The sequence below is a fragment of the Aquila chrysaetos genome, chromosome 11 (genome assembly GCF_900496995.4).
Source record: "Aquila chrysaetos chrysaetos chromosome 11, bAquChr1.4, whole genome shotgun sequence".
NCBI lineage: Eukaryota > Metazoa > Chordata > Aves > Accipitriformes > Accipitridae > Aquila > Aquila chrysaetos.
Window position 1 is genome coordinate 31,141,030 of NC_044014.1, and position 16,933 is coordinate 31,157,962.

Genomic DNA, 16,933 nt, shown 5'->3' on the forward strand with positions numbered 1-16,933 from the left:
CTCTACTGTAAAGGACAAAAACAAGTTGTGAGGCTGCTCACTGACTGGTTCACCTCAAAAGAGCTCAGATTTTAATGACAGAGGTTCTATATCATGAAGGTTCCTGAAGCTTCACAACATAAATCCTGCTGACTGAAGTTCTTATATACTATGCAACTAAAACCGAATTTAAAAGAAGGATCACCTTTAGAGAAAGTTATGCACTGCTTATACAATCTCATGTCATTTTCACATTTAAACACTCCTCTGTTCCTGAAAGAGCAAGACAGATGCAAGCAATAACAGGAAGAGTTCATGAAACAACATTAACAAGAATTATGTTTAAGCTCTAAGAGACTTTAAAGCAATACAATAAAAACAAAGCATGTCCAGAACAAGCAGGCCCAATCTAAAGCAGCAGACAAATGTGACTATCTTAAATTATAAAGCCCTACTTTTCTCTTTAAATAAAGTTGCTGTTGTTGGAGATTAGTCTAAGACATAAGCCTTGAATGACCTCACTAGGCTTTTTGTTTCATGCACTTGGGAAAAAGCAAAATAATTTGGTCTTGCCTGGAAGTGGAAAGGCAAGTCTACAAGAAAGAAAAATAAAAACTTCTACAGTATGTAGCACTGTTGACCAAAAGCATGTAATAAATCCCCAACCTATCATCATTCACATAAATAAAGCTCATCTACAACACATTGTGGGTCCTGAGACAGCTCCATCCACAGCAGTTTCCTCACATTTCTGTTTCTGCTTGTTGTTTACTCTTTACTGTCTGGCTTCTATGTAAGTTCTGGGAAAACTGATGCAAGGATGACTTCCAAGTGACAAGAATTTTGCAAGTAGGAAGAAAAATGTTAGCACTAATATTTTTCATCCACTAAGTAATAACTTGAATAAATCCTAAGCCTGTTTGCCAATATTAACAAACAGATGGCAAAACAAATCAATACAACAGTGTGGAAATTCCATAGAGGACAACAAAACTGTCAGATGTCTGAAGCAAATAAGCTACTGAGAGCTTTATGTACATTACTGATGGGCGCTATGAACTTTTAAAAAGAAACAAAAAAACCCCAAGCTCCCAAATTTACTTCAATGTACAAACAGGAATTTTACTTCCAAACATTAACTGGCATCCAAAAGAATCTTTTGAAAATAGTGTGAGGGCTCCCTCTTCTGACAACACTTTGGACAAACTGTAAAACTGGTCAGCCTATACATGTCAGGGTATGTTGTTTTGGAAAAAAAATCCGGGGTCACATACATGATATTTATTTCCCATGAGTTAAGAAAGCTGAAAGAGTGTTATTCTTAAAGGAAAATAAACTTAAGCCCAAGAAACTGGTAATTATTGTTATTACAAGGACATTGATTTGAATCTTACAAGTAGGATTTAAAAACAATGCATATTTTGACTGTGTAACTTGGAAAGAAACTACCTAAAATAGGAAACGCAATGTAAGACTGATATGAAAGCATTTAACAGATTAATAGATAAGGTGAGCTGTGTCCAGAATCAGAAGATAAAATAACAAATGGTACTTTATAATTCACCAAGCACAGACTTATTGAAGTAATATCTGAATACAGTGGCCTTAAATGCATCACTAAAATAGACACTATTAGATTTGTGGACCCAGCTGCCTTCTAAATCAGACCACAGAATTCTTGGTTAAGAATGCATTGGAAGCCAATAGTACCCAAGAATATAAATAGATATTTGAGGATCAGAGACTCTGTTTTAACCTTTTTCTTTTAATATATATTTGTGACTATTTCTCCCTTTGTTGAGCTGCTGCCCCTCCCTTTGGGCTGATTATTCAAGCCAGCTTTCCTTTCAACCAACCCTCTCAACTTCTGCTGAGCAAACGTCACTTGACACAGTTCCCCTGTTCCCTCAAAACAGTAAGATAAACAAGAAAATACACAAGCCAGTGGTAAGCCCTTAATCATTAACTCCCAAATACAGTAACTTCAAAAGCTACATTTCACTACAGGCTAGTATATTTAGGCATTTCCACAGAGGATCTCAACTTTTCACTCAATAGCTGCTGACTTAAGCAGACTGCAAACAGTCTTTGAAAGCAGATGCCTTGTTAATTTACAGAACTTGAAGAGTTCACACATCCCTTAATAACAGAACAGATTTAAACATCTCTCTGCAAGATGTATTCCCCCCACGTTCTGTTCACTAAATTCAATATATTCAATAAACAAAGCCAGGGTAAGATTTTGCTCCCGTGGTCTACAAGGAGCCACTGTCTTACAGTGCTTCACTGCTCCTTATTTAACATACTGCTGCACACTCTTCACCTTGGTCAAAAATCCATGTTTTGAAACAGCTCTCCTCCCTTCATCTGGGAACCTCACAAATAAATCATCATTCCCAGGTGACAGAAATTGCCTTTTCACCCTCAGTGAAAGATTGATGCCCAATACATAGTTTATTTCCCTACTGTTCCTCTCTTCTCTGGAGACAGCTGATATTACTTATTCTCCCTGGCTGATGATCTCTGAATCTAATCATGCATAGTTTCTGAACTCCCAGACGCACGATATGAACACATCAGGACAAGCTCAGTTGTGTTTGTAGCAATACGATGCAAATCTGGTACATTCCCGAGTCAGATTTTAAATAAATAGTTTGCTTGTACTTTAAAACATTCTAATAATTTAAATATGTATTCTTCAATAACACAAGATTGAACAGTTGAACAGCCCAAGTTTATTTCAGTTAGTACAAGAGTCAACAGGAGCAAAGAGGCCAAATATCCACAGGCTCTACCAGCCAGCCTGAAAAACACAGTCACCCCACAGATGAGAGGGGGGAGCACTAACCTGGCAAGATGAGCGAACACAGTAGCGCTCATGGCTAGCAAATATGATACCACCGGTAGTTTTATAGGTACCTTCTGCAAGTAATAAAAATACTGTGTTGCATGCAAAACAAAACTCATTCTGTAAAATAGTAGTCCCTATACGCAATGGAAACAGGCAATAGAAAGAACAGTTCCTCTGATCACATGAATTAAGTAGACATCTATTTTAAACATACAGAACTGACAAAATTGACTTCAAATCAAATTTAGTTTCCAATGAACCTTAATACAGCTTAGCAAGCCCCTCCCAAGACAACAGGCACACATGTTTTAAAAGCACTTCTGAGTTGGTGGAAAAAAAACACAATTTCTACTGCATCTCATTTAACCTCCCATACTGCTTTAATTAGCATAGTTTCTGAACATCAGTCAGGGTGTACATTAATAATAGTCCAACTTGCATTTGCCACCTACTATTAATTTTTATTTTCCACCCTCTTCCAGAAAAGTAATGTGAAGTCATAAAAACCATCCCAATCTTTCAAAGGCTCTGCAGTTTAAATTCATCATCTCAGCATACAGCAAAATTTTACTGCTAGACCAGCAAAGCACAGTCTATACAAACATCACTGTATTATAACACTAAAGTTGTTTAAAAAAGGAAAAAAAGAGCAATACTTTTTAAAACAGAGAACCATTACAGTGGAAATACTAATACAATTTATTAATAATTCTGGTTATAAAACAGAGAAAAGGCATTTCTCAGCTTACCTTCAGTAACCTTAGTTCTTACTGAAGTACCCAAACTACCTGTGTAAAATTTAAAATGAATCCAGCTTATAAAGTATAATTATCATTTCAACTGAAGTTACCAGCCAAATAACTGTCCACACAGATTATGATTGCAAAACCTTTACTCTTGAAAAGGGAAATAAAGCCAAAAGCATTGAGACATATAGACAAAGTAGTCACTTATATTTTTTATTTTTCACTTTTCTTCCTATTTTAGACTTGGTTTACCTTCTCACAGAAGTCAGTAAGAGCAGTGAAGTCCCATTTCTTGGAATAAGCAATGTTGTACCTCAATATAGCCTCCTAGGGAAACAGCACAACAAAATAAAGCCTAGAGATACTTAAGAGAAGAAAAATGATTTTATGAAATTTCCTTTTTGAAGGAACAGTACCATCTAGTGGCTAAAACCTGTCACAGAGCCTATCAAAATCCATAAAACTGTATTAGTACAGTGTGACTCCATGGTACTGAATCCTGTATTTTAGGTTTAGCACTGAATAAGCTTTAGTCTACAGGGTTTTCCTCCTAGCACAAAACAAGATAAGGCATGCTTGGATCTGCCTAAACCACACAACATAAACATTCCCCACCCCATGCTTGCTCTCTTTAAAAATACCAACCTCAGCAATATAACAGAAGTTTTACCAGTTTATGAACTTAAAGAATCAGAACCGCAACAAATTAAATAGGCCCTTACAGCAACAACCACCTTTAAAAAATTCTCCAGAAAAAATAGGAAAAAAAATAGTATTATCACGGGAAGTTTCATTAGATGCCAGGGGAGCACTATTTATTTGTTTAAAGTTTATCTGTAGCTTTTGCATCCTCCTCCTTCCCTGCCTTTCAGGTATAATCTAGATTACATTATTCTTCACAAAAAACATAATAGCAATTCTAAGCTGCTCCAAATCACAATTCATTAAAGCCAATGAGAACTATAAGTTATCAACAGAGCATTAGTCTCCAAAATTTACAGATTTTTGTTAGCAGCTTGAATCATTGCAATTTTAGTGGAGTATACTGGTATGAACAGTTACTGTTTCAAACCCTCTAACCTGTGCATCTCCCTACCATCTGGTTACAGAAAAAGCCTACACGCTTCATTTACCACAAACTAGTAAATACCGCTGGACAAACACAGTTTTGTGTAGACTTATAAAGACAATTCATTTTAATAATACCTAATAAATTCAGTGGTAACACTTAAGACTCATTAAGACCCTTAATTCATTAGGGAATCCCTTGAACAGCATAGATTTTTAAAAACTTATTTTTATAAGTGATTAAACAAATAGGACCAAGTCAGAATCACTAACAGTACATGGAGAGCCTGAACATACATAAATGTACATAGATTTGATTTCGAATTGACAAGCTTACCTTCAAATCATGCGAGCAAGTAAATTTGTTAAGTAAGGCAGTTTGGATTAGTTCCCATCGACTTCCAGCAGTTCTATCTCCGTTCTTTAAAACAGAAGCCCAAAACAAAGTCAGATGAAGTTACTCAAAACAGAAAGACATATTTACTAATAATTGTCTTCCTTGCCACATTTTTTTTAAATAAAGTTTGTTCTATTTGTGAAGTTCTTTAAAAATAAACCACATATTTTGAGTAACTGTAAAGTACTTCTGCAACTTCTAGTCCACTACCTTTTACTTCCTTAAGAGTTCCTTTTTAATTGAAGCATTCACAAAATTCATAAAAAGATCTCTTTTTCATACATGCAGCACTCTTTCTCATGTGTCCTAGTTTCAGCTGGGATAGAGTTAACTGTCTTCCTAGTAGCTGGTACGGTGCTATGTTTTGAGTTCAGTATGAGAAGAATGTTGATAACACTGATGTTTTCAGTTGCTGCTAGTAGTGTTTAGACTAATGTCAAGGATTTTTCAGCTTCTCATGCCCAGCCAGCGAGAAAGCTGGAGGGGCACAAGAAGTTGGCACAGGACACAGCCAGGGCACCTGACCCAAACTGGCCAACAGGGTATTCCATACCATATGACGTCCCATCTAGTATAGGAACTGGGAAGTGGGGGCGGGGAATCGCCGCTCGGGGGACTAGCTGGGTGCCGGTCGGCGGGTGGTGAGCAATTGCACTGCGCATCATTTGTACATTCCAATCCTTTCATTATTGCTGTTGTCATTTTATTAGTGTTATCATTATCATTATCCGTTTCTTCTTTTCTGTTCTATTAAACTGTTCTTATCTCAACCCGTGGGTTTTGCTTCTTTTTCCCGATTTTCTCCCCCATCCCACTGGGTGGGGGGGGAGTGAGTGAGCGGCTGCGTGGTGCTTAGTTGCTGGCTGGGGTTAAACCACGACATCATGCCATCTCATGAAGGACAAATAATGCCCTTCCTTGTGAAGAAAGGAGATTTACATGACCACAGTTTATAAGATCTGCAACTCAAAAATATAAAATGAATCAACTTTATAAAAATGTAATATTAAGAACAATAAGAGCACAGATTCTAAAAGCATATTGCTGTGGCTGACTCTTGGGCCAACCCAAATTTAAGACATCCTGTGATATTTTTCCTCAACAGAAAGTATTATTGCCTATTGCAAGCAATAATATTTCTTACAAGACTACCACAAAGACAGAGACAATTCATCTTGCTCAACTGGCAAAGATCTTATGAATGCTTTATCTCTGAAACATCAGTTAAATATATTTTATACTGTATCTGTAAAATTGATAAATGAAAAAACCAAGAGTACTTCCTAGAGGCTATAAAAGTTCTTTGTTCCAGATTCAAGTATCAATAATCATTATACAGTCTTCACCACAGGACACACTTGCTCATTTTATTCACCACACTCTTAAGTATTTCAGCGGATATGTTTAAGTAATCCTCGAGCAGTGACAAGAACTATCACATCAACAAACCATGCAGGGCTAACCCTAATCTCTCTGTCATTGTTTTAGCAGAACAGCAGACATATACCTCAACCTACCAGCAATACCTGACAGAATATTATAATCAGAATGTGGTTACAAATTCATTCACATCTGTTGGCTTCCCAAACTGCTTCACAAAAAGACCCACAAAACACATAAATATATAACTTATATGGAGTATAAGCTTATACTCCATATAAGTACAGAAATATATACACCATCAAATCAATAGCTAGGTAAAATAATTACTAGGAAAAAAAAAAAAAAATCTTCTGCTCTGCCTGAAGCATCACGACCCAGAATCCAGCTTTTCAGACCAGGTATGTTCATCTATTTGATTTTCCAATTCCATACACACAATTTGCTAACTGAGCAAATGCAGTAAACTGAAAACTCATTTATACATAAACAAACTTATTTGATTACACAACTGTAAATATTTTATCTTACCTCATCCTCTACAGGGTATAAATTTTGTTCTGAACAAGGCATTTTAACATGTTTGTTGTCCCACAAATCTTTGTAGTGAGTTGGAAAAGGTTTAGGCACCTCTCCTTCCCTCAGAAGATCTACCTGCAACACAGAAGGTGGGGCGGGGGGAAGCTCAGACTCTCTATGCAAGTTTTTAAATGGAAGAAATAAATAGTAAGCAAAAACATAGTTAAAAAAGCTTTCATCTATGGCCATCCTTTTTGGAGAGAGGAAAGCTACAACTTGATCACATGATGGATATTCAGTTAGAAAAAAATCCATCTGTTACTCTGTTACTTTTATGTTATGTTTGGTGAAAAGAATACCACCTTATCATTTGACCTCTTGAAACATACTGAAATAAATGAAATACATGCAATTATTTTGTGTCCATTTATCAGCTAAATACTTCCTCATTTATGAATTTAACTATCTACATAGTTTCATGCAAATATTTTCAAAATGTAGTTTTAAATCTAACCATAGTTGCGTGCAGAAATAACATTTTTTAACCTAACACTGAAGAGGATGGGAAATCATTATAGATATAGCAGTATTTCAAGTTTACTCCACAGAATATCAGAAATATAAAAATAAATAATGCAATGTTCTTAAAGACTTAATCTGCTATATGGCCTTCTGGCAGCACTGATTCTCTCAGAACTTGCATTTAAACTTAACGTGCTTCTCTTTTGTTTGTGATTTATCCATTACCCTACAGACTTCTGGTCACGTGTTTTATTTCAACAATAACTTGACTGCATACTACTCCAAAGGGTTAAAGGCAAATGTATCCGATTTGATCTAAAATGCAGTGGTAAAATTGCTCGAATCTCCTCTTCATTCTTTGTCTTTATCATATCTTGAATATCTTGAGCGTTTTGTGTATCTTGAACCCAAAATAGAATCATATTAAAATGAAAATATAACATAAAAACACTGAAGTAAAGATTTTACTTGCAGATGTATTTAAATTGCCACAGTTTACAACTCAGCCAAGGAAGTACACACACACACCTATGCAAAAGAAAAATACTCATCCCTGAAAGCCAGAGGCATTAAAACCATAATTACATTGCTTCTGGATCTTAATATCCTAATTCTGTGCATCAGAAAGGTCAATTTTCAGGAATATCAGTTGCCCCAGTCTGCTCACAAGGAACGGCAAAGAAAGACTTCCACAACCCGCTAATACTACAAGACTAACATTTGGCATTTCATGTTCTTGAACAATTCAGTAAGAAATTTGATTTCAGGTAATACACTCAATTATCGTACTCTGACGGTTACTGTATGATTGGCTGAGGGTCGCAGATGAGGAAGACGGGCCCCACACATAGGCATTCTTCTCATCTCTTCAATTGGTGTCCCAAACCATTTCTTATTAGTTGGAAGAGGAGGTGGCATATATTTAGGAATCTTCCTTCCTGGCCTCTGGGGTTTGAATTCACACTTTTCTTTTCTGCTGTTAAAATAAAATACGTTGAAACATTTTATTTCCACTGAAAAACCTGGTGAGCAAATACATGAACTTCCACCCCAGGGTTATGTTTATAACTGAATCAGTTTATTTGCTAGAATTTGCTGTGGCCCCAGGCCAAAGCTTTATTTGGCGAAAACCCCTGCCACCACCAACCTCTTCCTCCCCAACACAGACATGTACACAATGTCTACCGAAACACTCTTCTCTGCAGGCTTACAAACACCTTCACAGAACTGCAATATGTTAGCAAGGCAGGGTTCTCCTCTGCAGAGTCATGCTCTTTCCCAACAGGATCTGTTTATGCAGGGACAGGAGACAGACTCATTGGTCTACATTTGTCAGGATACCCTCTACAGCCCCTTCTCAACTGTTAGAAAACAAACACATGTACATGCACAGATGCACATATTCCTTTTTCAAACTAAAAAAAAACAAACCAAAAAAACACACAAACAACCCCCAAAACCAACTTCTTAACCACCTTTTCTCACTAGGGTTCCATTTTTCATGCCAAGCATACAATACTTGCAATGGAAGTAGAAATTTAAAAATAGTCAAAAAAACACTTGCAAAAATCAAATACATGCAAGAGCTGATGAACTCATCCTCTTTAATGATCAAAGGTATCTGAATGGATCTGAGATTTTGGGGAAGAAAAATCTGAACCTGCTGTATGTTTGACGTAACATACCAGATGTTTCTCATGCAAGAGAAAGTTCTCAGAGCAAAATGCAAAACAAGTTAAAAGCCTACACTTTGAGGTACTGTTTAGACCTCTAAATTCCCATTGGCAAACTCACTCCACCCTTGGATAAAGATGTTGTCCAACCTGTTCGCTCCATTTATGCATGTGCCAGTATCTTCAGGTGCAGACAATGCCTCCAACCTGGCCGATCACATGCAAATAGTGTAGCCACATCAGCATGACACTGGGTACAGACCCACTGTGCTCATCTGACAGCCAAAGAGTAATTCTGGCATAGCATTACTGATGACTGAAACCTGTTTGATACATTACTGCTGCCTTCTCCACAAGTTCAGATTTGAGCCACTCTATTATCTTATTAGACTTGGTCTAATGAAAACCAAGAGGAAAGCTTTAAGATTTCCTAACTGCCCTCTTAAGCACTTGTCCTGGTTTCAGCTGGGATGGAGTTAATTTTCTGCCTGATAGCTGGTACAGTGCTGTGTTTTGGATTTAGTGTGTGAATAATGTTGATAACACACTGATGTTTTAGTTGCTGCTAAGTAGCACTTATCCTAAGTCAAGGATTGTTCAGTTTCCCATGCTCTGCCAGCAAGGAGGTGTACAAAAAGCTGGGAGGCAGTGTGGCCAGGACAGCTCACCCGAACTAGCCAAAGGGATATTCCGTACCATAGAATGCCATGCTCAGTATATAAACTCAGGGGAGTTGGCCAGGTGGGGCAGATCACCGCTCGGACATCAGTCAGTGGGTAGTGAGCAATTGCATTGTGTATCATTGTCTTTTTTTTTTTTTTTAATTATTTTCCTTTTCATTACTAATATTATTATATTTTATTATTGCTGTTGTTCATATTACATTTTATTTTACTTTAGTTATTAAATTGTTCTTATTTCAATCCATGAGTTTTACTTTATTCCCCGATTCTCCTCCTCATCCCTCAGGGCGGGGGAGGGTGAGCAAGCAGCTGTGTGGTGCCCAGTTGCTGGCTGGGCTTAAACCACAACAGCACTATAGGCAATACCACTATTTTGCCTGGCACTGAGGTTTATAACCTTCACATCATCTTGTTTAGGCCCCCAAAAGAAAAGGAAAAATAGTCTCTCTACAGCCTCATACTCTACCTTACTAATTATTCTGTAAAGCATTGCTAGGATTCCCATCTATCCACACAGCAAAACTTTTGCATGAGTTTCCCTTCTCAAACATGGATTTATTGTAACACACGATGCTCTAGCACTGACAAACACAACCCGCAACCTCTGCTGCTTTGCTACAACAGCAATTCATATAAATTAGTGAAAAGAGTACTCCCTAAGGCCGTCTTTTTAAACTTTATGACCCCCTTTTCCATGCTTTTTTTAGCAAATTCTTCATCCATCCATTTTTCCTAAAACTACCTTTTTTTGTTTTCCAAATCCACTCTCAGCCTACTCATCTCTTAAGATTTCTCAAATGCAAGCTCCCATCGCTAGTTAGCCACCCTCCATCACCTCTTCTTCATTTCCTTGAAAAGTATGATTTGTGCTGCTCTTCACATCCAGAAGGGACCACCCAGTAAAGATGTACAAAACTACTTTCTTGCCCTGCTTTAAGGATTTCAGTCTATGGAGATCATCACTTATCACACCAACACACACAGTCCTCTTCTTTCTGCTTACTCCTTTGCTGTTTATTCACTTTCTCAGTTCCCACTGAAATCTAAACTCTTCAGAGCAAAGATTATCCTTTTGTCCTTACACAACACCTAGCATGTGGAGTTCTGCGTCATGCTCAGCACTTCTATTTCCATTGCTGTAGCGTATCATCACCAGTCCTTCTCTCTCCCAAATTATGAATAAAGCCAAAAAAACCCCAAAAAACACTCACACGCATCTCTACAACTGCTTTCAAAAGTGAATTTTTTCATGTCTATTTCAATCAAAGCACCAGTAGCACTGATGCTTCAATAAAATAGATTCAGTATTTTTTGACAGATGGAACTAAAAAAACCAAGAAAACGTCAGTTTCCTCAAGTATTCTGAATTAAAGAATGAATGCTAGAGCAACACTCCATAAAGCACTCCTGTACCACCATTCATTTTCAAGCATTCGAAATCCCATCATCTTAAATCACTTCTCTGATAAAGAAAATCAACTTCCTACAGTGTCCTTAATTCCGAATTTTAACAGATCTCCAATGATTTAAAAAATTGTACTGGACAAATGTATCCTTTAAAAAATCCACAAGTAGTCCCTTAAAAATAAGTTATTTCAAGCTTACATCAGTTGTCTTTGTGTCTTAACATACATTTTGCAAAAGTCTTTATACAATCCAGCCTCCAAAGTGCTATTACCAAAGTGGAAATTTTTAAGTGTGAAAAAACAGATGAAGAGGCAGACAGAACGCTACCTTTTCTCCTCTACTTTAGGTATCCTCATGAAGTGAGAGGTGATTTTGGAGTCTCTCTTCACACTCTGTTTTGCACCTTTGCATTCTGACGATAGAGTAGGAGAGATCCCAGGTGACTTTGTATGCAGACTATCCTCTTTAACAGAATTATCTATTTCCTCAAAGCTTTCACAGCCCTTGGCAGAAAACCGTGACTTTCTTGACTCCAGTTCAGCATCCCCATATTGAATTCTAAAAGATTTGTTTATGGATTTTGACATATTGATGTCCTCTCGCTCATCAAGAAACTGACTTGTTTCTTCATCAGCCTCTGACCCATGACAGCTATTTTTAGAATTATCTACATCCATCGGTGACTCCGGTTCACTTTCTTTCTCAAAAGCAGGTGAATCCCCTGAACTGCTCTGACATTTGCTCAGTTTCCCAGGACCTCCAAGATCAGATATACAAGCGTCACAACCAGCATCTGAAAGTGGACTTTCTGGAACTACATCCCCTTCTTCTTGTTCCCCCGTTAAAGAGACAGAATTGCAACTCTTCAGCTTCTGTGAATTGCACGAAGCCACTTGTCCATCTGTCTCAGTGTCTTTTGAAGAAAGTTTTGTATTTCCCATTTTCAAAGACCGGCCTGATGATAATTTCCTCTGAGTCCAATTGTCACTGCTTTCTTCACAGCCTCTCTGAGCCTGCTTGCCAGTTTTGTGCATCTGATCGATGTTGGCATTTTTAAAGAGGTCTCCAGACTGCATCCCCTTTACAGACTCTGTGTCTAAGACTGGATCTTTGTCCTCAGCCTCCCAGTTATACATGCTGCCTGTCTGAGGTAAATGTACATGCTTTGCACCAACTTCCACAGATATTTTTGAATAATTTTGCTGACAAATATTCTCTAGTTTTTTCACATCATGCTCACAAAAGTTCTCTTTTTTAATGGAAGTCATCTTCAGATTTGCTTCAGTATTAACTTTGCTGTGTAAGCTGTGGAAGAGAAGTAAAGGAATTTAATGTCTTATCTCCAAATAAAATTTCTCTGTGTGTATATATATTTAAAGCAATGATTATAAACATACAACAGAAACTACAGAATTTTACCCATTGTACTCTCTAACTGAGCACTACCAGGATCAACAAGTTTTACTGCACTGGGGAATGTAGCTTAGTAACAACCTATTTCCATTTAAAGGCTCCAAAGGATGATGAATTAGTTGCTTACCTTAGAAATCTACTCCAGTGATTCATTACCCTTATTTTCAAATCTAAACAGTATTAAGCTATTATTTAGTTATTTTCTCCAGATGAAAAATGTTAAAGTCATTATAAAGTCCTCCTTAACTTTAATTTTAATCAGTTAAATACAGTGAGCAAGGAAATCAATGGTTTTGTAGCCATTCCCTCAGAGCTACAAATTCATCTTTCAGAAGAGCAGGGCACAGTAGTCCATAGTCTCAAAAACATTCTATTACCTCCTTACCTTTACAAGCAGCCCATGACTCTTCAAAAAAAAAAAAAAAAAAAAAAAAAAAAAAAAAAATCACAAAACAAAAACATAAGAGTAAAATCTATTTAGAACTGATAATAAAAATTAAAAAGACACATTAAATCAATTATTATTTTTAAAGAGAAAAATAACCTAATTTGTCCTGCACTGTCTTACACAAAGAATGGAAAGAAACGTGTCCTGGTGGTTACACAGGGAAATGAAGCGAGTTTTGTATCAGCAGATGAAACTTTTCAAGACGACATTGGAAAGTCATTTCACACTTATGTATTAATTTTTGTGTAAGTACATACTTAGATGTCATATGAATATTAAAAAAAACCCTAACTAGTCTTGGTGAATATATCACTCTGAACAATACCCTCTCCTGAGTGTATTGTTACAGCATTGTATATAACCAATGCAAACTAAGCACGCTAAACTCTATCACAGTCTGGTCATTGCCCAGTTTCCCATCTACACTAAAAATATGCAACTATCACATAATCCTAAATTCAGCAACTGAACATCTTAATAGACTCCTGAAGGCATTAATTGTCTCCGTGAATGATAACAGATTGTCTTCAAAGAGCACTCTGGATAAAGAGATAGCATTCACACCTTTACCGCTACAGAACAAAAAGGGGGAAAAAAAAAAAAAAAAAAAAAAAGGGGGCTTGGAGCAATAGATGATAGCTTGGAACTTCACCCATATGAAGATTATTTGAAAACAAAAGGATTTTAGAGGGTTTTATGTTATGATAATTTAACTCCCCATCGATGCACTTGTTCCTGCACTGAAAATTTTGATGAAGAAAAATGAAAGCTATCTTACTGCTGCCATCTCAATAAATGACTGTTCGAAGGTATTGACAATATCTGTTGTCAGCTTAAGATGAGAAATCAAATCTCACACCGTGTTCAAATTCAAATAAATTAAAATTGTGATGTTAACTGCAACAGAAAGGCACATGAAGTGTTTACACAACAAACCTGCTGCTTAAAACTGACTAGGCGGTAATCTGTCAGCAAGGCTGGAGGAGAGCATATAAAAGCAATACTCTAAAGGGAATCTTAAAACAAAAACAAAAAACCACATTCCCTCCTTAAGCAACCTCTTAACATCTTTGCTTTACTGCAACCTGTGAGCCTGTAATTGAGCCCTGTGTACTTCTGTATTAATCATTACCACAAGTTTCCCCAGCTATTTTAGCACTGCTATGGATTTCAATTTCTATTTATTAGCAAACATCAATGAAAAACAAACCAGCACATTTACAATTGCAATTATAGAAAAACAATATCTGATACTCCTCTGCATCAGATAGTTAAACTCTCAGGAGTTTAATTTTAACGCTGCCTTGCAAACATTCCTCCTGACAGACTACACTAGCAGAAAATACCAAACTTTACCTGGCACCATTCAGCAGCAAAGCTTTCATAACAACTTTCACAAAATACCCTGAATGCACATTTGAGCATCTGTAAATTCTGGTCCAAACTAAATCAAGTTGTACATGCTTATACTACAATCCCAGTCCAATGAGACAAACCAGAACAGACTTTTGTCTGTAAATTAACAACAGAACTGTGAGTTGAATGCAGGACCACCAGCCAAAATCCACAAGTCTTATTGCCCTATGTTAAACAAATAAAATCAGAGCTGTTGACTAAGAACATAGTCTGATACTACAGCTAACTCAATCTAGTGGTTGGCTGCCACTGGAAGCAGCAATCCCACTTTGCCTTCCCTTGCTGCAGGTTCCCATCTTTTTCTTTGCCCAAGCAGCAGTATTTATTCACCTAAACAGTGAGGTGCTTCAGGAAGCTAAGTCAGCAAAAGAGTTTGGTTTTGGGGGGTTAGAGGGGAGGGGGACTAGTTAGCTTTTTGTAGTGAAATTCTGTCAGTTGGTTATACTCAAGAGGATGCGCCAAGATAAGGAAAGCAGCAGAAACAGGGTTGCCTTTTTTTCAGTAGCTAGCTGTACTGGCAACCTGCACTTCGAGCTCCCCACAGGCCCACTCAAAGAACACAACTTTTGAATAGGTATGCTGTGTATTTTACCTTTTGGACTCAGTTGTCTTGGGTCCTTTATTCTCCAACCAAGTGGTAATTGTCCGTTGTTTACAAACTGAAAAACCACAGTTCACTACATTATTACATGAAACATGATAAAACTGCAACAAGATTGCATACGAATAAGATCACTCATACCAGATGAAGATAAAAACACCTCACTTAAGTCCTGATTATCATCTCTACTATAGGGAGTATCCAGACACTAACAGTATTAAAACTACATGTGATGCAATACTTAATTTGTATCAGTCAGCAGCTGTAGCTTCTGTAATAATCTTTATAAATGCCAGGCTTGGTGTGTGGTGGGTTTTTTTTAATCCAACTTCTTTTTTTTAATATGGTTAAAAACATACAGTTTTAATCTCTAGATTAAGAAAAAAAACAAAAAACCCCAAAAAAACCCCAGTAACTTGAACTTTCCAGCTCTCATTATTACCTTTAATTACCACCACCGCAGTGAGCCCTGAAAGACTTCTGCTGAACTTTGGAATGAAGAGGCAACATGACATAGCTTAAAACAAACAAACAAAAAAAATAACAACTAGGCATCTTAGAAGACCCAGCTAAGAACCTTATTTGTATGTAGCATACTGTGAAACATGAGGTTTAATATAAAGATTGTATATTGCGGAAGTGACAAGTGCTGAGAAAAGGACTTTTTCTTTTCCCTTCCATGCATAAACAATTTCTGAAGCCTATCAATGCTTACTCCCCCCTAAACAGCAACAAAATGTGAAGGACACAATTTTTTCAGATTTACTACCAACGACACAGCTCCAGTGAACGTGATCAGTCTTATCTCTGTGATGTTGCAGTTCAGACAAGCTTTTAATAGAACAGCCGCACATGAACTAATTATGCAGAGACTTGGAGGGGGAAACGGGGAGGAAGAACTCAAAGCAGTTATTTCACAACTGGAAAGTAATCTTCATTAGTATAAGAAGGGTTTTTTAGTTTTCTTTTCTTGTTATTATTTAAAGGTAACTCTGAAAATTTGGCAACTAGCTTCAGTTCCCTTTCTTTCCATTTGCCAAGAGAAATTATCTACCTGTCACTGCTGAATGCGCAAGGTGTTAACTCACTGCTTTCAACTGGGTAAGTAAAATCTGTAGTTCCCCTATTGCAACAGTAGTTTTGCAGAACTTAAAAACCTGTACAGCAGATCTGGCTATTCTGATTAATAGTCACTACAGACAGACTCCACATTTTACTGCAAATGGAGGTTGTGTAACTTGTAGCATAGGTAACTTAGGCCACAGGTAACTTAAGAGACATTGTTTCATAAACGCTTTCCCTAACATTTGAGGCCTTGAACGCTTTTCCACAGCTGGTTATCAAGTATCCTCATCAAAAGTACAGAATTTCTAGAATGAAAAAGTAATCTCCAGGAAACGTTTAAATAATTTTAAGTTCTTCTGAAGCAGCAAAAACGGTAGTGCAAAATTGCCATCACTTGACTAGGCCACCAGGGAGTAATGCCAAGCCGTAGGTAGATTAGAAGCACAAGAATACCTGTGCCACCCTCAGCCATACAATTTTTCAACAAACACTCAGCTTCACCCCACTGAGACAAAAATAACTGCTTGATGGATTTTATGAGCTAAAAAATTTTAGTTCTAAAAATTCACTAAAACCAAAGTCTATTAGTCATTCTGTTTACCAAAATTCACCTTCTTGTATTTGAAGTGTTAACCCAAATTGCCTACAGGAAAGGGGAAAAGAAGCAGCCAGAAAAAAAAACTGAAGAGACATGTTAAAACATGGGACGAATAAACCTCTTCAAAGGCAGCTGACTACCTCTTGAGGTATAAACTTGCACTGAGG

At 37.1% G+C, this 16,933-nt stretch overlaps 1 protein-coding gene across 4 annotated transcripts in view; it reads right to left on the minus strand.

Annotated features, from left to right (window-relative positions):
* PARG (poly(ADP-ribose) glycohydrolase) overlaps positions 1-16,933 on the minus strand; it is a 75,350-nt gene that overhangs the window by 56,404 nt on the left and 2,013 nt on the right. For 2 of the 4 annotated variants that reach the window (XM_030031165.2, XM_030031163.2), the window contains exons 2-7: positions 15,095-15,161; positions 11,553-12,530; positions 8,252-8,438; positions 6,953-7,075; positions 4,982-5,065; positions 3,829-3,903 (exon numbers count right to left, since the gene is read on the minus strand). In XM_030031165.2, the coding sequence (XP_029887025.1) occupies positions 3,829-3,903; positions 4,982-5,065; positions 6,953-7,075; positions 8,252-8,438; positions 11,553-12,493 (1,410 nt within the window). In that variant the 5' untranslated portion in view covers positions 12,494-12,530; positions 15,095-15,161. The remainder of the gene's footprint in view (positions 1-3,828; positions 3,904-4,981; positions 5,066-6,952; positions 7,076-8,251; positions 8,439-11,552; positions 12,531-15,094; positions 15,162-16,933) is intronic. The other 2 variants (XM_030031164.2, XM_030031166.2) reach the window with 2 other exon arrangements.